Source organism: Diabrotica undecimpunctata, chromosome 5, assembly GCF_040954645.1.
Source record: "Diabrotica undecimpunctata isolate CICGRU chromosome 5, icDiaUnde3, whole genome shotgun sequence".
In the NCBI taxonomy this organism is placed as follows: domain Eukaryota; kingdom Metazoa; phylum Arthropoda; class Insecta; order Coleoptera; family Chrysomelidae; genus Diabrotica; species Diabrotica undecimpunctata.
Genome location: NC_092807.1, coordinates 50,018,642 through 50,044,294, shown reverse-complemented (window position 1 = coordinate 50,044,294; position 25,653 = coordinate 50,018,642). Strand labels below are relative to the sequence as shown.

The following is a 25,653-nucleotide window of genomic DNA, read 5'->3' as shown; positions in this document are numbered from 1 at the left end:
TTTTTAATCTTTAGTAATTTTTTTTATTTTTTGTTTTTTTTTGTCAGAGCTTTAATTTTAAACAATTAATATCACTGTATAAAATTTTATATAGATCTAGATTCTTTGACTCTAAAAGATATGTTAGATTAAAAGGTAACTAAACATTAACCTGAACGAAATTGTTATAAAAATTTGACATTTCAATAAAATGTAAAGGACATTCTGACAGCATTTGTTGTAGATCAGCTAACTCCCCACATATAGATTTATTATTACTTGCCAATCCCATTTTTCTTTTGTAGACTGGAGTCATACAATGATTGCTTCTTATTGGACAAATAGTTTTGATGAAGATTCTGTTGGAAAGTTACTTAAACCATGTCTTGAAGGAAAGTGTAGGTTGGATGTTTTTATATTTTTTTGTCTTTGTCTGAATTGTTGTAGTGCCCCTGCCATTTCGTCCGTTTGAGAGACCGGTAAGTCTGTAAGTATAACAGTTTAGTTCTTTTTGATTCATACATATTTTGTAGGCTTCTTTGACTGCTATGAGTTCAGCTATGACTATGAAAGTTGTCATTTTGTCAGGTAATCTGTTGTTTATCTTTATACTTTTTTTGCGGGCAGAATATAGCATATCAAACTTTTCCGTCCATTTTTGAACCATCTACACGTGAGGAAATCTTTTTTGTAAATGGAGATAGGAAAGAAAAAATTAAACGCAATAAACACTTTTTTATATTTAATTGTACTGTTTGCCGAAAACGTATTATGAAATATTTTTACAATTAATCAATACTTATTTTTATACATTCAGAAATATACAAATATATTATTTTTGCACGTTAATCTAACATATGTAAATGTATTTTTAACGAATGTTTTCCTTATCCCTATATTTATACACATGGATAAATATGTAAGATACTGCTTCTAGGGACAAAGTAAATATAAAATAAACTTAAAATATTTCTACAAAAATATATAACAATTTTAATACAATATCATAAGGGTTGGTTTTCCTTGAATGACCAATTTGACTTGCACAAATAAAGTCAAAGCTATTTACCGACACTTAAAAATATATAACTATCCTGCCCATGCTGGCCCAGCCAGTCACGAAGTCAGTTACAAAAAACAATGATAGTAAATGCAACGGAATATACACAATGTCTTATTTTATAGAAAATTATTGGGCTACTAGAGACAGGAGACGAGTATTTTCGACAATAAAATAAAGCTTGTTAGTCTTCTTTGTTATGTCTTATGAGCATATTAACATCATTTTATAAGTTAAAATGTTTACTTAACGTTGCGGAATTCAGAAATCACTTATTAAATTTATCTAAACTTTAGTAGAAAAATAGCTGTTTAAAAATTGCATTTAGTTGCTAGCGAACGTGCACACTACACAGGTTCTATATTTGCTTCTGAAAAAAATACCAATGTCCTCAAGCACTGCAGTATGTATTTATTTGCTCCATTATAGTTTAAAAGAAAAAGGGATAATGTGTAAAAATTTATGCTCTAAAATACTTTTAAAGTATAAACCAGCAACGTCCATTGCAATGGAGATTGGCCACTGGACAAACAAACAAGTGAAAAGGATCAAACTTTTGTTAACGGTTCTTTAGACTTACAGAAATGCTTACTCTGTAACGCCGTTTCATTTTACGAAAGACAACCTGACTATAGGCGGTGTAGGAATATGCTACTTGTGAAAGAAGTTCATGTTCCGGGCAAAATAGAAACACCTCTATGTTTACTATTACTTAAATTAACTTACGTAAGGAAACCATAAGACGCAGGATGTTGATACATTGAAACCAATTAATTTTGAACCCTTACCTTTAGGGGATATGAAAATCATCACGTAATTTAAAATACTTGCTCCCTTATATTAACAAATAATACGAGATTTCACTAATATGAATGATAACTCCAATATCAGTACCAATAATATTAGCAGAAAACTATTATTAGATTATGAGAAATTATTAATAATCTTTAAAAAATAATAGCCTCCCTTTATACCGCTCGTACAGTTTAGGAGAACACAGTAGTCTATCATATCTTGAACCTACGGTATATGAGAAAAATAACAGGGCCAGTGCTACTGCACACTATCAATCACTCGCAAGTTTCTTCAGGTTGACTCCTCACAATGCTTCCTTGTTTTATTTACCGCAATTTACTGACAACCTCACTAAAGTGTTTGCATTTTTTGTCTATTAATAGTGGCATAAAGACCACTAATAATATTGGGAACTTATTTTCCAAGATTCTCTCTACACAAGAACCAATTAATGTGATTTATCATTGTAGTTCCTGTTAAATTGGTTAAATTAGCAGCTCTTAAAGGTCGTTTAATTTCTCAAAAAAGTGACAATAATCAATCAAAGCAATCCTGTGTCTTGGTTCAACATGCTATTAACTTAAACAACCAAATCTGATTTAAAATTTTTAGGGAACAAAAGAACAGTTTTAGGAAAAATGTATTGAAATTGAAGAATAATTATGATTTGTCCAACCTACATTAAACTGTTAAAGAACTGGCAGTGTTCCAACCGAAAAACCATATTTTGCCACTTTTAGACAAACATGTGAACACCATAATTGAGGCTGAAGAAAAACTAAATCGCTGGATAGATACATTGAAGAGATGTTCGAATACGAAACAGGAAAAATAGAGTACATACCGTTCAGAGAAAGAGAGAAAGATGCATTACAATAGAAGAAGTACTAAATGCGCTAAAAACCATTCAAAGTGGGAATTACTATTGACATTATTACAATACATGGACCTTGGTATTAATCCAGAGATGCTTAGATGTTAACCAAGATATGTAAGTCTGTTTCAGAGATTATAATAAGTGGTCTTAAGTCTAAGGGCTGTGTGCTGTTATCCCTTATCTTCCATGCATACTCTGAAGAAATTTTGAGAAGTTTCTTGAGGGGGAAACTGCTGCAATAACGGTCAATAGGTCACCTATTAACATTAGGCATGCGGATGACGTTATTGTGACAGAAAATCTCAATAATTAGAAAAGAATATGGAATGAAGGTTTACCAGTTAATTGGAACACTCTTGAACAAGTAGATATTTGCAACTATTTTGACACCATAATCAATCACAGTGATTGAATATCAATGATTACTCCAAATAAATTAGAGTGCACATACAAATAAAAAACTGAGGAAGAGATCTGAAGATGGATTTAAGAGTTAGGTTGGCAAGGTGTTAAATTTTCTCGTCGCTACTTTATGGAATGGATGCGTGGCCCCTGAACGCGGCGACAATTAAGAAATTGGAAACTATTGAATTGTGGGTATGCAGGAAGAATCCTTGAAATATCATAAATTGACCATGTAACAAACAATAATGAAGTCATGAGAGAAATGCATAAGAGTACGCAAATAATCTTATAATCTTCTTCTTCAAGTTTTTTACTGCTCTGAAGATTTCTATTGAACTGCATCTATAAACCAGTTCCTTATATTTTTCAACCATGACATTCTCCTTGTTCCTATATTTCCCCTGTATTATCAATGTTGGCATTTCATGCAGCTGTCTCCTAATTACATGTCCCGAATATTGTAACATTCTTATTTTTATTTTATTTATTATTTCGTATTCATTGCCCATTTCTCGCAATACTTCCGTGTTCGTTTTCTTTCGAGTCCATGTTATTCTAAGCTCCTTCTGTAACACCGCATTTCAAATGTCTGTAGCTTATTTCTGAGTACTTGCTTCAGTGTCCAGCTTTCAATCCATATTGTAGTATCAAAAACACTAACATCTCAGAGGTCTTACTCTCAGTTATAATCTAGGGTCTGTATTGCAAAGAATTGTTTTCATTTTTACAAACGCATTTCTTTCTTTCTTTCATTTCTTATCAAAGATATTACGTGCTTCAATTAGTTATGCAAGGAAGTGTAGACAAGAGAACAATCTCCTGGCTGCGCTACTTGCGGAAATGGTAGAGGTGCTCATCTATCGAACTTTTTAGGGCATCTAAGATCAGAATAGCCATAATGATTTGTCAACCTCCACCATGGAGATGGCACGTAAAGATACCTTTATTAAACAAACCTTTGTTAAACAACGTACTATTTAAATTAATTTATATTTAAATGGGAATAAGCCACAATTAAAGGTTAAAATACGTTTATTGACGTTTCAATTTCCACTTCGGAACGATTTCCGAAGTGGAAATTGAAACGTCAATAAACGTATTTTAACCTTTAATTGTGGCTTATTCCCATTTAAATATAAATTAATTTAAAATGCCACAAGAAAATAGCTTCAGAACAATAGTACTATTTAAAGTTAAGCACAGGGTTAGCATGGTACACTTCTATTGCTTTTAGTAAGACTAAAAATGCATCTAAATCAATGGGCTTATCGTTTTTTTTATAAACTTAATATCTTTTTTTATACATGTGATTCTCCATTGTGAAAAGATAGTAAGATCATTTATTACAACTACATAATATATAACTTTAATTTACTTTGTATTCTTTATATATGTGTCTCACAGTTTTACTTTTAAATAGGGAACTGATAATCTGTGTGGATTCATATAACATGTTCCAGTAAAGGGATGAACTAGCATTACCTTTTAATATATCCTTAACCTCAACTGACCGATATTCCTCTCACAAGTTCTTCATCAAGTGATCTTCCTTAACCTAAGCTAATGGTTAGTTAACTCCTCGGTACGTGGATGTACTTGATAATATAGGAATAATCCAGATCCATTTCACTACGCATTCTCAGAGTTTAACACAAAAAGAAAAAACCAACTGGCTGCATGGGTCTACAAGCCATAGTTTAGGTCATATATAAAAGAATGGGAATTACAAAGCTTCCTTTCAAAGGATCTACATGCTTTGACGCAGAAGACATCAACAAAATTGATAAATGTCAGACTATTTTAATTTCAGTAAATTCATTAGTATTTAATTTTTACTACGAAACTAAATTATTTCTTTCTTAATGTTTTATTACCGTCTTTAGATCAATGTTCAGCAACCTTTTAATTTTGTTAGGGCTTATGCTCAACTTTCTTTCTTAAAAAAAGATAACAAAAATAATACACATGCTATAGGTACTTTAAAGTAATGATTTTTGAAATAATTGATATTGAAATAAATTTTGTAATTTCCAAAATACATTTACTTTCGAATTAAATGACAAAATTTCAATGATCAGTCACATTTTTCTCTAAACGGATAATACGTAAATTAGCTCTTTTTCTACTAAGTTCCATAATATACTGTTGTACTGACAACTTGGGAGATCATAATAAAATTTTTGAATTATAGTTAATATATTGCCGTCAAAACTCTATTCGTTTCAAAGATAAGTTCGTGTAATCGCGCATTACTCGTTACAAAGGACTACAATAATTTTATTCTTCTTCTTCTTCTGGTTCCTATCCGTTTCGGATGTTGGAAATCATATTGGCAATCATGACCTTGCTCGCTGCGGCTCGAAACAGCTCCGTTGAGGTTTTCTTAAACCATGTTCTTAAATTCCGCTGTCATGATATTCTCCTTCTACCGGGTCCTCGCTTACCTTTGACTTTACCTTGCAATATAGACTGCAGCAGGGAGTAACGGTGCTGATTTCTCATAACGTGTCCCAGATATTGCAATTTTATGCGTTTGATCGTAAACACAATCTCTGGTTCCTTCTTCATTTTTTCTAGAACTTCCTTGTTCGTGATCCTTGCTGTCCATGATATTCTCAGCATTCTTCTAGGATTTTTATTACTCAATATATTTTATTTACATTTATATTTTATTACTCTATAATTTTATTACTCAATCGGAATATTCAAACAAATAAAGAAGAAAAATAAGTTCAATTATTTTAGTAATAGCTTGTTTCGATATCGACCTAGATGGGCGATATAAGAGTGAAGTCAACTGAGAGTCTGAAATTTTGTCAATATGAGACGTTTGGTGGAACCACTTTTTAAAAGCTCAATTCATTACTCGGACCAGGTTGTAATAGGTGGATCGTCAAGTATTAATAGCGTATGGTTGATAGTAAAACTAAACCACCATTAATGAATAAAATATATATCACCGGTATTTATCTCGAAGAATTATTAAAACGGTGTCCCTTCCTATACATAAGAAAATTAAAACCAACAGATCCTCCAAAGTTTTCACAAAATTTATACCCCACTCACGATACCGATTCGCTGTCAAAGTATGTTTCTCAAGTAAAATTGGTCATGTATGCGTTTTTCTTTGACAAAAATTAGCTAGTTTAATGTCCGCAATTTAAACAAATACAAGACTTAAACAATGTTGTTTCACAAAAATTTCTAGAGAGAAAATTTTCATCACCCGAAGTAAAATATAGGGTACATATCTTCCCGTTTCGTAATTTTTGGCCACAAAAAGAATCGTTCTTCATATAAATCACGAATCCGTTTCCATAATTAATTTAGCTGTCTTAGTTTACAAGTAAATGAATTTTCTTGTTTTCTCAGATTCGAAATTAAACATTTTTATGTTTCATAAATTGTGTATATGAGTTCTCCAGTGCCCCAAATAGGACAGGTGAACTTCTCATCCCCGACACGGTGCGTCCCAACAACTAATAGAAAACATCCTGCAGTTATATAAGACAGACTTGAATAAGATATTACTAAATAAACACCTGTTTGATCAACCGAGAACATATAGGCTATAACTGCCATTATCTATAGATTTGTTGATTGAACATGAAACACACACACTCAATACAAAATATACATACACATCTATTATGCTCACAGTCAAATAACCAGACATCCCCGCCACAACTGGCTCATCATAGACAGGTTTGTGCTCCGATTAATTCAATCCCCAATCCCGAGGTGAAGCTATAGCAGTTTATAAAATGTAGTAGGATTTGGTCATTTCTTTATAGGGATAGACAAGAACTTTTCTTGTTTTTTATCATAATTTATAATTTAATTGGTAACCGAAGAGTTTTGCTGCTGAAAAATGAGGTATCGATGGGATGTAATGTTGAATGTTAATATACACTTGTATTTTATGTAACGTTAATAGTAAAATTCGAAGATACGTCCAAGAGATTATTTAATTGAGAAATTTATAACTTGTAAGGAATAATTTATATGAAACTGACCTGCACTCCAGATGTACATTGAGGATTCCCATGTTACGTAAGGAAATCGTGGACTCAGATTAAGATGGACACAAGAACATGTGCAGTGGGGCTTACAACAATGGAGTTCTGTATTATTCACAGATGAAGCTAGGTTTTGCCTCTATCTTAATTAAAGAAGAGTGAGAGTTTGGAAAGGACCTGGTCGACAAGAGAGACTCAGACATGTATAGGATGTTTTTCCATATAGTGGTCTACAAGTTACGATGTGGGCTGGAATAATTTTTCATCATCGAACCCGTTTTTGTAGAAGGCACTTTGAATCAATCTCAATATATTGATCGCATCTTAGAACCTGTTATCCTGCATTTTCCACTGCTGCAGGTCCTGCAACCGTGAGAGATTGGTTTCAAAATGAGGATATAATACTTTTACCGTAACCAGGACAATCGCCAGATCTTAATCCCATCGATCATGTACGGGATAGGCTTCAGAGACAGATTGCTCCTCGTCTGCACAATCTATATACTAGACAAGGTCTTAAGATCTTCTTATACAGGAATGGATCCTATTGCCTCAAAACGACATTGATAGTTTAATTTTAAGCATGCCATGTAGGTTTCAAGCTGTAATTATGCTGCTCAAGAAAACACAGATCATTAAACAAACTTTTCGTTAGATTTTTATGTTTTATGTTACAAATTTCCATTAAATTAGTACACTTCTTAACTTTTCATTGATTATTTAATCATAAGAAAATCATAGAACACTAAAATTAAGCTGATTTTCTTGCTGACTAGGAATTATAACGGTATGTTAAAATTTAATCAAGATTGATGTATATATGAGAAAAAACTTTGGTGTTCCTTTGACCCTTTTGATGTGTTTATTTTATAAAGAGTCATCAAGAAAAATCGTAATTAGAGTAGGCTGTGAAATTTAACTTTTTATTTCATAAAAATAATAAACGGTTGAACGTGACATTTATGATTTACGATTGTCGCTACAAAGTTTGTTTCTAAACACATTATTCTACACAAATAACATGCTAGGTTGGGTTTTATGTATATATTCAGCTGTAAATAAGGTTGGAATAGCGTTGATTATAAACAAAAAAATGTATATATTATTCTGTGGAAGTGGATAAAATCCCAACTTGACACGTTTATTGCGCAAACTACTCTAATTAGCTTTTGTATTCCATTGGCTTATGTTGTATTAAAATATTATAATAAATTATTATATACTGGTGGCGGTATAGGATTCTGATACAACAGATAGTGCCAGAAGTACAGCAGGCAGTATAAAATTTAATTTTTAAAAAATAATCATTATTTTTTATTAGTTTTCGATTATCTCGGGAACTTATCACTAGCAAAATTGGAGGGTATGCTCACATTCATCCCCTAATTGAGATCTTACATTTGACACATACCTTGACCTTGAGTGACGGCTATGTTTACTTTAAAAGTATCTTATAATTACTTACCTTTACTATTAGTAATTCATTATATTACTATCTGGATGAAATTCAAATACCTCAGCATAGATTTATCTAGCTATCATGACCCAGCCAGAGACCTAAGTGGGCTGATAAATAAGGCTGCAGTTATATCTGGATGTTACCCTTTCTGGACGAGTTACCAATATATCTGACAAAAGAAAAATTGCCACACGAACTACAAACCGATATATCTGCCGCCATGCTTACCAGTCGCCACAGACCAATGTATGATTAATTAACCAAAGTTTAAAAATTGTTAATCTGCGACACAGACGACATATCACAGAGTGTCTATCTGCCACCGACCGATATATGCGACACTCAAACAGAGAGAAAAATGCGCGCGCTGTTCACAGATTATTGTAGATTTCCAGTTACCACGTGTTTTAGTGGAAATAAAAATGTCATGCAAAGAAGACGTCAGGCCTTCTTGCAAAAGAATTAAAGTTGACAATACGACTACTGATGATTATTTGTGGATTAACCTCACAAGAAATGTAAAAGTTACAAAAATTAAGGGACACAGTTGACTTTTCTAATAGTGAAGAGGAGTCATTTACCGACAGTGGGAATGAATATTTACCAGATGGAGAAAGTGATCAGGAGAGAAGTACTGAAGAAGAGGTTTACGAAGATGTAAGCTTAGATAATTGTAACAACGAAAACGATCAGAATAATAATCACAAACATTATATTGATAAACAAATCCATGAGTAAAAACTCAATTTGTCCGCAAGTTACATAAATTTGATGATAGCCAGAGCAGAATAAAGAACATGGTAAACTTAACGGAAGAACCAAGGGCAATAATTATTTTGTGAAAATTTTTACTGAAGATACAACCAGATTTATAATTGACGAAATTAACAGGTATGTTACTCAAAAAAATGATAAAAAAAGGAAACATCTTGATTTAGATTATATTTCTTTAAATATCTATGCTTACGTCCAGAAACAAAAAAACTTGAAATGGAGAATTGGTCAACAGATTTCTCCAATATAATTAACAACTAAAAGCAAGAGATCGCTTGCATAAAATAAGGGGTTTTATCACAAATAAACCAAAGATTTTAGTTTTCCATTCGAAAACCGATTATATAAAAGAATACATACTTTCCCGAAGAAACTATCAAAGGCTTGGGAACCGCTGGAAATATTGTGGTTCATCTTTGAAACCATATATGAACAAAGGTTCACTGTTTACCGACAATTTTTATAGCAGTCCAATCTTTTTTGTACGAACATAAAACGAATTCTTCTGGGACTGTTAGATCTAACAGACTTCATATGCCTTCTTTGCAAGAAAGATTGAAAATTAAAATGAAGTAGCTTTAGAAATTCTGACATTTTCTTAGTGTTTAAATAGAAAGACAGAAGAGATGTTGTGATGATAACAACAATGCATGAAAACAAAATGGTTGTTCTTGACAGAATTGATCCTACTACTAAAGAGCCAGTAAGAAAACCAGTTTGTGTTATCGCATACAATAAACAAATGAGATCAGTCGACCGATCGGACATGATAAGTATGGTAATGTAAGTAAATGGTATAAAAATTTTTTATCCACACAGTAAATATCTGTGTACTAAATTCTCATGCTATGTTATTGAAAAACCAGACTACGCCTATGCCAGTTGCCAAGTTTCAATTAAGTTTTGTACATAAGATTTTTATAAGAGGAGTTTTTGTTTTTAGATCGTTGTGTACATTATAGTTTTTTTATAAGGTACCACAGTATATTTTTTTAATTTAAGGTATAAATATCAACTTAAAAATCCTACGCCCATGTCAGGTGATTTATTCAGATTACAAGAAAGGCATTTTTCATTAGTTCCAGGAACTGAAAAGACAAAAACCGCCTCCAGAAGATGTGTTGTGTATTCGCATAAAAAAGAAAATAATCATAAACGAACGGTTTCTAGATACATGTGTAAAGAAAGTGACGTAGGTTTGTGTGGGGTTCCATGTTTCCAGAAATATACTAGAGAAACTTGTGTTGTTCAATCAACAAATTTTGAGAAAACTGTTTTTTCAAAGTTGTTCAATAAAAGACATGTATAAAATTCTTTAAAATAAAAAAAAATGTATGACTTTACTGAATAAATATTTATTACAAGTCCTAAATTTTTTTATTCTGACCGATATGTGCCGTTCGTTCGCAAGGCACGCTAAAAACTGCCGTTTATGTGGTATGCAAGGGAAAATAGGTACCGTCCTGAAAGGGCTAAAATATGTTGTCTGGAATAACCCATTCATGCAAAAAGATAGCAAAGTTAAAATTTATAAAATCCGTATCCGATCTGAAATGATCTATGGAATATAATTACGGAAAGAAACCAATGAAACCAGTAGTATGATACGTACAACGGAAATAAAAAGAATTGCGCTAGAAGGAAAACCAGCGACCAGCGAGGAAACCACCAAAGAGATGGAGAGATAGCTAATTGTTTTCGTGTTTTTAAATTTTGACAATATTTGTTTATCAGATAAAATGTAACAATTAGTAAGCAGTCTTATTCCCATAATATATTTCAAAGTTAAGATATATAAGAATAGTTTTCAAATTGTATTAATACATTTCTCGGAGATATTGATTCTCCACTTTTTTGTATAGGTACATAAAATGTATTGCAATAAATAAATCATACTTGCAATTAACATTGAATTTTATTTAAACCTATAAAAATATTTATTCACTTTTTATACACATATATATTGAACATTGCATATGAGGTTTTACATTTTGACTTTGTCTATCGGGAACACCAATACGAGTGTCTCAAGCTTACAAACACGATGATATAGAATTTAGTTCTGTTCAGGGGCCACTTTGATTTAAATTATGTAAGTGAAATGTCTTAATTTAATATTGGCCAATTAAGTTTTCTTTCACTTAAGTTCAACAAGTTTCAAACTTTATTAACATACTATAGCACCACTTATACTAGCACACATACTTATTGAATACAGTTCTAACTTTAACTTTAAAATAATACTAAGTATTATAACAATCAGGCAAAGAATCAAATATTCAATTAATTTGCCAGGTTTTTTAAAATGTGTACAGAGATTTACAGTTTTCTAACAGAATATATCACCACTCAAAACCATTCCTTTCTAGTTATGTCTGCAGTTCAAAATAATAATGCGGCTTCTATTTAATCAATTTTCAGATTGAATTTTGCGGACAATCTTAGATGATAGTAAGATCAATCAATGATGTTATGAAATTGTTATGTAGCCTTTTAATTTCTTGATAAATAGTGCACGTTACGGTACGTTAATTCTAGGATTAGGGAAAAAAAGTAAAAGGCAACATTGTTTTACTTGTGTCGATGTAGGCGATACATGTGTTTTTGTACTTTGAAGAAGGTATGCATAATAATATTTAATAATATTTTAAAAATGATTTCCTAATAACTGTTTTGAATATTACCAAAATTAAAAACAAAATTGAGTAGAGAAAAGACTAAGGGCGTATGTTAAACCAAAACTGGCAGCATTTAGGCCAGATATGCAGACAAATGACAATACATATATATATATATATATATATATATATATATATATATATATATATATATATATATATGTATATAGAAAGAAAAATAGAAGGACTATACTTTACTGACCAAAAGGCAGCTTTTGATTCGATTGACAGGAAAAATATGGAAATGCCTGGAAGAACTAGAAGTACCGAAAACACTAATCATAATTATAGAAAGTACCTACAAGATAATTAGACGAAAAGTACAAGTGAGGGGCCAAAAATCCAATGAGTTCAAAATAAACAAAGGAATAAAATAGAGAGATAGTTTAAGCCATTAGTTTAAGCATTGTTGTTCGTTAAGAAAAAACACGAAAACCTAAATACAATAATTAGAACACGCAACCAGTAAAATTACAGAGTTTACAATAAAAAAAAAAAACCCAAACAATAAGGAGATTAAATGTAACGGAACAACTTTAGAATACATAACATGAAAAATCATGGATCAAGGAAAACATACGCGGGATAGCAAATAGAGGAAATAAGTCTACACAGTTATACTACACAATAAATACAAAAATACGAGAAAAAAGCTGTAAAAATGAAAGTTAAAAAAAAATCACAATACGATAACTGTGCCAATAATACGCAAGTGAAAAAATTGATAATTCTGAAAAACCATGAATAAAAAAATTAACGCAATCGAAATAAGTTATTTGAAAAAATGGCCGGTAAAACAAAATGGGACAGGATTAGAAATGAAAATATCAGACAGATGACAAAGTAGAAATCTATTACTGAATAAAGAAGCAAATGTTCTGGTTCGGACATATTAATAGAATGAAACCCGAGAGAATTATAAAGCAAATATTAGAATCGGCAAATAGAAAGAAAAAGAGAAGGGGAAGATCCAAAAAAAAAATGGATAGACCAGATCGAAGAAATAGGAAGGAATATGGGGAAAACTATTGAAGAATTAAAGACGATGCACAAAAATAGAAATGCATGGATAATGAAGTACCGAAAACCCAATCCAACCCCTGAGAGGACAAAAGGATTTGAGAAGAAAAAAAAATCGGCCAGATAGATAAGCGGGCCAGGCAGACGAATCGCATACACCTTACCGTCAATTATATATCGGTTCCATAGTTCAATCCCCAGTCTAAGAACAAACCGATGGAAAACAAAAAGGCTAACGTAGTAGTATAACATCTAAATGGATCTAATACTTAGACTAGAATACGCTGGTGTATCGGATCGACCTATGGACGAGCAGTATGGAAAGAGATGGGAGCTTGCGACTCGGTGTTACTCACTCCATAGATCCCTACCAGATGGGCGTGTACGCCTGAAAAACTGGAATACATATATAAAAAATATTTAAGATATGTAGTAATATTGACGATTGTTCGATTGTTAGCCAGATCTTCTTTCCCCTACGTTTTTCCTTGAAGGATTAGCTGATAAATTTTTATTTAGTTTTTCCGAGATCTATTTTTAATCCGTATGCACAGCAAATGTTCTAAATCGAATAGATTTCTTGGCAGTAATATTTTGTGCCCATACAAACGTGAATAACAATACAGTTAATTGTAGCTTCATCCAGCGGATTAGTGAAAAAATTGTAACTGACTTAATCGTTACATTTATGCTGCTTGTTATTGAACAGAAGAATAATCCAAAATATGAGTATGGGATTACGACATAATATATTATTCCCACACTTCATATTTTGGATTGCTCTTCTGTTTAATACTAAGTTACATGAATGTACCGTTTAAGTTAACTTCTAAAAACAACCTCTAGTACTGTTGTGTAAATATCTTCAAACTTTAAAAGCATGCCTCATCAATTGGTACATTGCCATACTAAAGATTACTTATTGGTTTATTTGTGTTGATTTACAGTCATTGGTTTTTTGCATCGGCCTGAGGATTAGGTACAAATTGTTGACTCCGAAACTAGTCGCACAACAAACATCTTGTAAATAAATTGTGAGTTTTCCACTCATTCCCACTATTCATTCTTGTTTATTTATCTTGGGTTTTCTAGATTGTATCCAAGTTGTTCCGTACACATGAGAAGGCCTGGGATTTTTATGTCATATCATTTAGGACACGTACCTTCGTTATTAATTTTCGGCCATCGCATTCTTATTATTCTATTTATTTCTCTAGTTTATTTTAACTTAGTCTCAAGCAACTATAACCTTGATTATTTTCTATATTTTTCTGTCTTTATTTATTTCCCATATGGCTTCTGTATTAGTCATAATTTTTATTTTTTTAAGGTTTATTTTTAGTCCCTTTCCTAGTGACGCTCTTACTAGATCTGATATCAATCATTATACTTAGTTCTCCCAGAGTTGTTACTATAAATCATCAGAGGATCTAAGATATTTTTAAATAGTTTCCGTAACGCATATTCCTTTATTGTTCCTTGCCATAAACCTATAAATATTTGCAACGATAGAGATAATATTTTCCATAAGATATGCGCTTGTCTTACTCGTCTACTAATTCTAATTCGGTATATTTCTAAATATCGGTGAAAATGTTTGCACAGAGGACGTCGAAATCATGACACGATGCAATCCGGACCATGAACCATGATTGTTTCAATCCTGGATTCGCCGTAACCATTATATGCTGGCTACCTTCTTGCGCTCAGATGTCCCAACCATCTAATTCTAGCTCTTTTCACTTCTAATACAAGAAAAGTGTAGAAAATAGTCTGACTAGCTCTGATAGAAATAGTTTGATTAGCTCGTCACCTAAACCTAAATAAAAAATAATAAACTAACTGCAAACTACAATAATCCAAAACCATTAATGATGGCCTGGAATCACAGTACAACATGGCTATATCTAGCTTTTATCTATCGCTTGTTCTATTTATAATCCGGACAACTAAAAATTGCTAAGAAATTAAAGAAAAAAATATATATAATTCCGTGATTTACTATCATTTCAAGCCTTCGCATAAAAAAAACTATATACATACATTCTCTACATTTATAAAAAAATAACATTTCCTAAAGAAACAAATAAATATACAATTAAAAGCATGCTTCGTTCGATCTTAATTTCCATGGCGGGTAGAAAGATCGATGATTCTTCTTCAATTGGCACAAAACTTACTGCAATCTATGCAGCAAGTATTGTAAGAGAAGAGACTAGCACTTGTTGACGTCTGGAGGTGTTACTAGATAATCGTCCATCCTTTTGTGGTCAGACAGAGCATTCACCGTGTACTGGTCTTGGGGTAGTTCTGACTTGCGACGAATTAAAGGTTTACTCAAGTTGCGTTGCTTTTTATTCTGTAGAAAATAAAGATTAAATTTAAAACTATGTTCACATAATATTAGAATAGAGTAATATTATTTTCTACGAACGGAAAGAAGGAAGGTAGGCACATTTACCGAATGTTATTCAATTTACAGTATTATCAATCACCAAATAGTGTACATTTTTATTAACATAGTTTAAATATTATTATTCGCATTCCGATCTATAATGTTGGTATTTTTTAAAAAATATTCAACTTCAGGAATATAATAATTTTATTCATTTGGAAAGGCCCCTCGATGCCGCATGTATGAAATATAATATGGTTTCGCTTCGCTGACTGACGCGCATTCTAAATGTACAATTGTCCATAACCGGCGCATAAATCAGGCTGAATAATTGCACGAAGGCATGTGTTACGTTGGCTTTGAAGGCAGCTGTGGTTTGTGGTTTATTCGATAGATCTGCAACTTAACAAAATCACACAAGAAAGAGTTTAACAGGTCTAGTTTAACGGGTCTGAAGAGTCTAAGGGCGAATCCTTGCGAGCAACATGAAATCGACTGCCTGGGATTTTCCCGCAGACGCTCACGGACAGCAGCGATGTTGTCGGCACATCTTGCGTTTTGTTGGCGTACGAGTATTGTTTGACTGTTTACTGAACCAGTGGATTAAAATTTATCCACCACACTGCGAATAGTCTTTCCGGTAGAACGATTATGTTGACCGTTAAATGGGAGAAAAGCACGGAACGTTGCCCGAACAGAACACCCATTTTTATAAAACACTTTTATCATTTGCACGGTTTGTATGCCATATCCATCTATGGTGATTTGGCAAAATAGACGAGTAAATGGCAGGCTATTTGACAGATGTAGCTTCAAAAATATGGTCGCTATCAATTGTCAAAAAAAGTTTGGAGGACCCTGTACACGGTAATTATCAAATTTGAATAAATGGACAATTACTCTCATTCTGAACTAGCTTTCTTTAATCATAATATAATGTATTTATTTTGTTAATGCAATCATTATGGGAGTTTTTAGCGCAGCGATGCCAATTTTATCTAAAAGAATTTGCAATCGAACGTTAGACAGGTTAAATTAAAACCATTTTAGAAAGAAAATAGACGGATTGATACGCGAAATAACTTAATTCACGTATTTCAAATTGCATTTTGAATAAAGTTTTAATTCACGTATTTCAAACTCATTTTGGTAAGTTTTAAATCTACGTATCTCCTAAAATAGAGTATACAAAAATTTTAATGTTTATTTTATTCAGCGCAAATTGCGTCCTAAGAGCGTAGAATGGACTAAAGTTTACATTCAACAAAGCCGATGTGACTTTTTTTCAATGTAAATGTCGGTCAGATGACCGACGAATTCGTGAATTTAGAGGGCGAGGAGGACAAGCAAGAACGGAAACTGCTAGGTCTGTTCACATATATAAAGAAGAAAGTGACATCTTCCGGGAAGGAATTATGACCGGTGAAAAAAACTTCTTTAATATAAAATGTTCAAAATAACTACTTTTATTGTAATACTCAAAAAGAAAAAATAACTTGTAGCCTACTGATCATTCACTAAAAGTGATATTCTATTTAGGTATCACTAGTCCAAACGACCTCCATGTCGTTTGGTCTATTGATGTATAAAACAATTACACAATGTGACGAACATCGTCTTTTTATTTTTTTTTTTCCTTTTTCTTCAACACTAGTTACTATTTCGCACTTAGAAAATATACAACACTGTCTTCGAGAACAAAAAAATACGACAATTGTAACATTATTGAATTGAAAGTCAAATATCTCAAAATCAATTTTTGGCGCTTGGTCTAGTGAGGCATAACGCCGTCCAATTAATTTTTAATTTTTTTACATCAAGAATTTTTCATGAAAACGCACCAACGATTGATCTTATTTTGCTGCCTTAATCCTAGACGCTTTATTTAGTTCCAATCGATCAATTCCAATTTATTCGATTCAAATTGATTTCAATCGATTCGATTTCTTCTTCTTTTTCCTGTGCCTTAATCGATTATCGTGCGTTAGCTAACAAATTGGCTGTACTAATTTTGTTGACGACAGCTCGGAAAAGGAATGTAGAGGATCTGTTAAACCATTCCCTCAGATTTTTAAGCCATAGCGATCTTCTTCTACCTGGCCCGCTTCTTCCATCTATTGTATTGTATTGACTTGTATTATTATTCGATTCCATTCCAATGGATTCAATTTGATTTGATTCCTATCGATTAGATTACAATCCATACAATTCGATTTCATTCCAATCGATTCGATTCCAATCGATTTGCTTTCACTAAAGTGGTAGTACTTATTCCAGGTAATAATACTTTTTACACCGAGAACGTTCTGTGATGTAGCCCGAAAGAGTCTTTTTAATTACATACCTTTTATAAACGATTTTTAAATAAAACTTTTGTGATTCATGGTATACAGCCAACTATAGGAATTTCATTTTGACTTGAAAATTGTTCTCTTATTGCCTTTAATATTGTATCCAATGTAGGAATCTCCTTGTTTAAATATAACTAATGAACCTTTCTCCGAAGGACGTTTCTATAAAAGTCATCAATTTCTGTAGTTTGTTTTGCTTCATATCTTTTTGGCTCAATAATGTTTCCTTGTTTTCCTTCACTTAAAAATCTATAAATGGTTCTTTCTAGCTAGTGTTGTATCAAACGCGATTGATTCTTTCATTTTGATTCAATCATAACGTTCATAACGATCAAATCGTATGGTGACAAAAATCTATTGATCGACCCTCGACGGCGCCGATCGAGATTGAACCAAAACAAAATCGCACAGCCAATACTCTCATTACTTTCGGTCCTCGGTCGTTCCTCACTTGCGATCAGGACAGATATATGTCATGCGGCTGAATGATTGCGTTCGTTTGAATGATTGAAAAATTAAAATAATACATATTTAATTAAGAATTGCGTGCAAAGCAGCGACTTAGCTACAGACCGGGAGTATTGGAGTTGGAAAATATTCTATCGGGCCCAAGTGATTGCTTTCACTTGTGGTGTTAATAGTTATCAAGTAGTTAAAATCATAAAATATCGCAAAATTAAAATTTGCACAATAACAATAAATATTTATATTTGGATGCAGCACATATTTCCATATAAATTTATAATTATTTCTGAGTTACACTAAGAACCTAAAAACAAAATCATAATAAATTCTAGCTTCTCAAATATTTCTTCTAGAATCTAAGCTGAGCACTAACATAAACGTATGAAGGACAATAAATGTGAATACACATATTTGAAATACGGTAAACAATACTACCAGTCGATTCAGCTCAATCAATCGGTTACTTGTTATTTGTTTTAAATGGCAACGAAAAGTATTGAAACGAACGAACGATTGAAATAATTCGATCGTTTTCAGTATCGGTCACCGATTAATTCGGTCCTTGTGAAATGAACGATTGACACAACACTAGTTCTTTCACTAATACCTGTTATACCGGAGCACAAAGTCACTGCATTATTAACCGTTGTTGATGAACAAGGGAGTCATGAAAATTTAACACAGTCGTTGTTTGTCTCGTAAAAATATGCGCTGTTTTTAAGTTTAGCAGCAACAAATGATGATGCCATTTTAACGTATGGACTGAACTGCTAACTAATAACACGGACGATATCAAATTGGTCAAAACTTTCTGAGATAAAGTATTCTATGATTGTAATGGTATAGATATGGCTTATAAAGGGCGGAAAGAAAATACAGGTAATGGACTAGCTAAGTTTGAAGAATAAATAAGGACTTTTGGTTATGAACATTCATTCTGTGCGATTGGTATTATTTGTTGTTCGTGAATTTATAAGGTAAAAATATTAAAGTATTAAGATATGTACTTTGAATGTTCATATTTTAAGGTTATGTTATTGTTAAATTAAAACTTTAATTATTTTTTACTGTATTTCAAGGTATTTTGTTGTTGTTTTTATCGGGGTTATTTCAAAATAATCAATAAATCATTGAACTTATTTACGAAAAGTATTTAATTTAATGTTTTATTATTTTTTAAGTGTTAGTGATTTTATCCCCTAAAGGACTAAATACATTCGTTTTTTCCGAAAAAGTCAGTAATACTGGATATCTTCAACACATGTTTTAGCCATTATATGCCCAGATCTAAAAATAAACTCAAAAACTAATACAACATTCAAAAAACATTTTTTTAAACACATTATGGCAATTTGATAGAAACGTTTCCACAGAATGATTACAACCTAAACTACTAGAAAACGAATATCTTTAGTCTTTTACAGGATAAAATCAATGGCAACGAAAAAATAATAAAACATTAATTTAAATATTTTTCAACTTCGTAAATAAATTGACTGATTTATTGATTTATTTTGAAACAACCCTGATAAAAACAACAACAAAATATCTTGAAATACAGTAAAAAAATAATAATAAATAGTTTTAATCAAACAATAACATAACCTTAAAATATGAACATTCATAGTAAATATCTTAATTCTTTGATATTTTTACCTTACAAATTCCCGAACAAAAAATAACACCAATTGCACAGAATGAATGTTCATAACCAAAAGTCCTTATTTATTCTTCAATCAATTAAAAAACCAATATTTTCAACTTCTTATGGGACAAATTCATACAAATTAGAAATGTTTGGAAAGGTTTTTAAAACCCCACTCATTGTGACGTCAGAGCTTAGGGTGTCCATTAACTGTCTAAGATAAAACTTTTACAAAATTCGGGCTTTCCATTTTATTAATATTATTAGTGTTTTTCTTTCATGGGATCTTTTTTTAAAGTATATGTAACTAAACAAATTAATGCATAACTCGTAATTTTTCCAGGACAAAACCTTATTGGTTTTAACTACATCCGTATGGCAATGGTTTATGACCGATATTTGAAGATTTTCATTTATAATGGGTTGCCAGTTGCAAACAAATAGGGTATAAAATAAACACAAGGAATAGCCACGAACCCAAAAATAAACCACAAACCATATAAAGAGCGTTTAATGAATTTTAATTTAAATAAAACAATACCTTTTTCTTCCATCAGTTTTTTAATGATTTTGATAAACTCTCGTTAAATTGAATTTATTTCTGGTTAATGAAAAAGGGGACATGATAAATGGCCGAACTGAAGAGATGGTATAAAACACTAGCTAAAATAACACAGTATTTGTTGCTATTTTCAATCGTTATTTTAATTTTTATATGCCTCAATATTATTGGAAATGGTCTTCAAATTTTTTATAAAGATTTTTGTACTTACCGATCCTAATCTTTTTTCTTGAACCGTAATTTTTCTCCTACAAAATAAAAAGACCATATCAAGCTCCCGAAATATATTTACTATTTCAATTAATATTTATCCCACACAATTGTGACGTGGAAATTATTTTCCAACCATGTTTATACAATTTTTGTTTATAAGACCTCTTCTCATACAAGTATGAGACAAAACAACAAAATTTCTGTGTTATAGTAGCGAAGTGTTTCCAAAATAATGGTAGTGTTTATACGATCGGCTTGGTAAAAGCAATGAGCACTTTTTATCTTATTTTGTTTTAGAAAATTGTTATCTAATTTGAATTTGAGTCAATGTAATATAGTGTATAAATCCCTTGAATGCAAAAATCTAATTAATGATTGCTCTAATATGTTTATAATACATTTTTCCTTGTGGACAATGTAGAGATGCTTATGTGATTCAGAGTTTTCAAGCAATTATAGCAAAGGTATAAAGTAGAATTAGAATTATAGAAGCCAAATCATTTATGTTCAGAAAAGACTGTTAAATGAGTTAATTCACTTTATTTACAATTGTTAAGTTGTGAGTTTATTTAATAACAGCATATAAGAAAAATAAAGTACTTTGTTATAGTTGATTCCGTGGTCTGAAATTGTTTGTTCCGACGCTTCATTTGCAACTTAGGCAGATATCAAATATGTGACAGCGGACATAACCTTTTGTCGATCACTGGTAATCTCTCTAGAGTATCTGGTTGGTTCGAATTTGTATTGGGACTTTTTGGTACATCTGTGGAAAGGTTTTCATTTTACATCGTTTGTATCACATTGTATTTAGATGCAGACACTCCTCTTTTCGATTAAAGTTGAATAATATTTTAGAATATCAATGGCGTCTTTTAACATCCGTTTCGACCTACTAATAACCACAAAGATTTTTTCATCTTTCGTATGACTGGAGGTCTTGGACTTTATAGGTCACCAGGTGGAAATTCCGCTTGTTACAAATCTTTTTAAAATGTCTTGCCCATTTTGAACAATATGATGATCTTAATCCTCTGTGGATCCTGGCGTGCTCTAAGATTTGTCGCTATTTTGTTCAGTTTCTGGCGGCATGTTGCCATCATAAGTCAGTCTCAACTCGACCTAACCACCTAATTCGTTATCGGCCTACGCTTTTTCTTCCTATAGGTGTTTCTGTCGTTAACTTTTTAGCAATCGTATTGTCTGGCAGTCGAATTATGTGTTCAGCCCATCTAAGCTGCTGTGTTTTAATGAAGGTTACGCCGTCTGGCTCATTAAAGATTTGGTATAATACGAATTTATATCTTTTGCGCCATTGCGCTTGGTAATTTATAGTTTAAAATATTTTGCACAGTATTTTACACCCGAATATTCCCAAAAGTCTTTCATCCTTCTGCGTTATAGTTCATGTTTACGCTTCATAGTGTTTTATATATAATAATTTTAGTTCTTCTTTGGATATTTCTTGAGTGGAATTGTTTTGGAGTCCATATTATGTATTTGTAAGGATTATTTAATTTATTCGCTTGTTTTGTTGGTAGTGGTCACTAGCGAGACAAGGCATGTGAAGCTGTAAACACGTTCAAAGATATGACTTCCACATACTATTTCCAGTTCCTCATTTGCTATAGGATCCTCAGTAACCAACATGTACTTGATTTTATTTCGTTGATGACTAGACCGACCTGTTTCGCCACCTCTTCCAATTCTAGGAAATATTGCTCAACATCTCGCTTGTTACAGCCTATTATGTCAGTGTCATGAGCGTATGCTAAGATTTTTTTATCGATCTATTGTCGCAGTCTCTAATTCGTATGTCTCGGACATACTTTCCCAAACAATATTAAATAGGAGGCAAGCCAGGGCATCCCCTTGTCTGAATCCATCATTTACCTCAAAGGATCGAGAATTCTCTCCCTGTATCCGAACACTGGCTTTTACGTTAGACATTGTTATTCCTGTTAATCGGTTTTTCTGGTATACACAACTCGCGCATTGATTGGCATAGTACTGTTCTCTTGACTCTGTCGTAGGCGGCCTTGAAGTTGAGGAATAGGTGATGGGTTTTAATGTTAAATCGTAATATTTTCTCGAGGATTCATCTTAAATGAATCTGGTCAATTGTTGATGTTTCTGGAGATGATTCACATTTTGTCAGACAAGAAGTAAAAGTTTTTGCACTGTCTGTGGCAGGGCGCCGCCACCATTCTTGTAGAGCTCACTGCAAATTTGATCAGTTCTTGGTGGTTTATTTTAAGCTTTATAATAGCTTGGACAAGCTCTTGAATGGCAGGTGGTCTTTCGGTTGGGTTGAATAGATTCGAATCATTTCGATCTGCTAGTGTGTTATCGGCTTCTTCGTTATAATGGCCATTCAATTTTGCGTCGAAAAATTCAAACCATGTGTTCAAGGTTGAGGCTGTATCACTTAGGATATTTTCTCTTCCATTCTTACAGCTCCCTGTTGTTGGCTTAAACTCTTTGCTCATTTCGTTTAAATTTCTGTAGAACTATCGAGTTACGTTTTGATTTCTTAGCCTTCTATGCTTTTTAACTGATTTTCCTCAAATTGCTTTTTTTTCTTCGATCTAATCTTTTTTCTTCTCCTCCTAGGGTCCGGTATTCCTCCTTTGGTCTTCTTGTTCATCTTGCTTCATTTGTCTTTAGGTATGCACTATTTGTTTGTTATTTGTTGCTTCTTGGCACTCCTTGTCAAACCATTCGTTTTGTTTAACTAGTTTAGTTTTCTCAGTTTAAAATGGGCTCTGCTCTATTTAACAACAGCCTAGATAAGATTTTGTAGGTCACTGGAAGCAAAGAGATTCATAAAGAAATTTTCAAAGAGTGAAAATCATTAATTAAAGGAAAAACACAGAAAATAAACAATAAGGACTTTAAATTCCTCAACAAACGCCAACATAATTTTAAAATCATACACTGTAAAAGGTGAATTTCGAATTAAACGAATAAGTAAGTGAGTTTATAATAAATGTGAAGAAAAAACAGGAAAAAAAAATTGGTGTTAAAAAATAGCTTGAGCTTCAAGAATTAGTGAATAGAATAAATGGAGTGAGTGAGGAGTACAGACTTAACATCAACATAGCAAAAACCAAATATATGGTAATCAACAGACAACCCCATAAGGAAGCTCAGTAGAATATATATAATAGAGGTATTGAAACGGTTTATATATTGGAGGTATTAACTATAATCTATTAAGATTAACTATAAATATTAAAGACAAAATATATTTGTATATAAGAAACAAGGACAGAGCTGGAATTAAAAAAAAATTTAATATATTGAAAAAAGCAGCATTTATTATTATTATTTATTATTATTATATTGTCATGGTAAATATAGCATGGGTAGGAAGTGGGTAATGGTAAAAGAGCGATTAAAAGATATAAGAATATTAAATATACCTACCCAAGTATCAAGATACAGAAAGTGCTGAAGCTTTTCTACTTACTTCCAAATCTTCATCTTTTAAACAACTTAAATTGAGCTCATCGTCGTTTTCAGGACTAGTGATAATGTTGTTGATTAAATTGTAATTTCTCGTGACAGAATCGTATTCCGGTTTTCTCGAAGCTAATACTTCTACTTTGTTCCATAATTCTTGACGCTGATGTTCTCTTTCCTTTTCTCTGAAAATTTAAAACAATGTTCAAAAACATCTGTTTATCTATAGAAAGTCTTTTGAATAATTTTGAAAAATTTATTGAAACAACTTTACTGCCCAATAAATCATATATGATTCAAGGAACCTAAATGAGGCAATTAAGCACTAAACCTATCAATTTTCCGCTTTAGTAGAAATCGCTTTTTGCATTCGATTTGTGAGAGTGCCAGGAAAGTTTGTTAACAAAATTTCCAAATTTGGAATTCGAAAAATATCGACGGGAATAAGTTTCATTTTGGTACTCGGCAGTTTTTGAGGTTGTTGATCAAAATATCACGACAGCGATGAACTACAAGGTACCTGGTGCTTACCGTCAAAAGTCAATAATTGGGGGGTTTTCGAGGTCGCTGAACACGAATATTATGACGGCAATGGTCCCCGAAGTACCTGTTCCCGTGGTTGACCTATTCTCCTGGACTTTTATGTTAATTCCAATCAAAATCAGTCAAAACTTATTACTCGGGGAGTTTTTGAGATCACTCAAAACGAATATCATAACGGCGATGGTCTCCGAAGTAACTAGTGCCCAGGATGGAACTTGTCTCCTGGAATTATATGTTATTTTCATTCAAAATCAGTCAAAAGTCATTACTCGGGCCGTTTTTGGGGTCGCTGAACACGAATATCATGACGATATTTACAGTAGTATCTATATTTTTATTTTACATTGTTTATTTAAAATATAACATGTGTATTCTGTGAACATAAACACAAAAAAATATTATTTAATTTAATAAAAAAAGATGATGAACAAACAATCTTTTATTTAATCGTTTAAATTTTCTTCTTTCATCTCTTCTTCTATGTTAGGTGATTCATGTCGTTCTATATAATTTTCAACATTCGTGTAATTAAATCCAGAACAATATTTTCACGCCAAATTGCAGACTAAACCATCCTTTTAGCCAGCATCCACATGAACTACTGAAATCTTTTTTACAACTGCTAAAGGCTGTGTCGTCTTTACTGGAATATAAGATTTTTTTTGAGTTCCCATCTTCATTCAGTTGCATTTAAAACTCCTCTGTACAACCAATTCTGTACTTGCAAATATGCTTTTTTTCAGATGCTATTAAAATGCATCTACTGTGGACAGAATTTTATCATTCATTACTTTTTTATTTTTTGCAATTACATTCTCTACCTACATGTTGCGGTCAACTGAATATTTGTTGATTTAAGACCAGTTTCCTCAAAAAAAAACGTGTTTTTTTAAATTTTTTTATAGTCCAAAAGATATTTGAAACTCCAACTTTTTACAAGTTAAAATA

The 25,653-nt window shown here is 32.1% G+C and overlaps 1 protein-coding gene across 8 annotated transcripts in view; it reads right to left on the bottom strand.

Moving 5' to 3' along the window:
- Positions 1 to 699: 699 nt before the first annotated feature.
- Positions 700 to 25,653, bottom strand: part of LOC140441301 (serine/threonine-protein phosphatase 2A 56 kDa regulatory subunit gamma isoform-like) — a 158,684-nt gene continuing 133,730 nt past the window's right edge. For 5 of the 8 annotated variants that reach the window (XM_072531940.1, XM_072531936.1, XM_072531939.1 and 2 more), the window contains 2 exons: positions 24,170 to 24,347; positions 700 to 15,425 (listed from right to left, as the gene is read on the bottom strand). In XM_072531940.1, the coding sequence (XP_072388041.1) occupies positions 15,282 to 15,425; positions 24,170 to 24,347 (322 nt within the window). In that variant the 3' untranslated portion in view covers positions 700 to 15,281. Of the gene's footprint in view, positions 15,426 to 20,695; positions 20,733 to 24,126; positions 24,348 to 25,653 lie in introns of those variants that run through there. The other 3 variants (XM_072531935.1, XM_072531937.1, XM_072531938.1) reach the window with 3 other exon arrangements.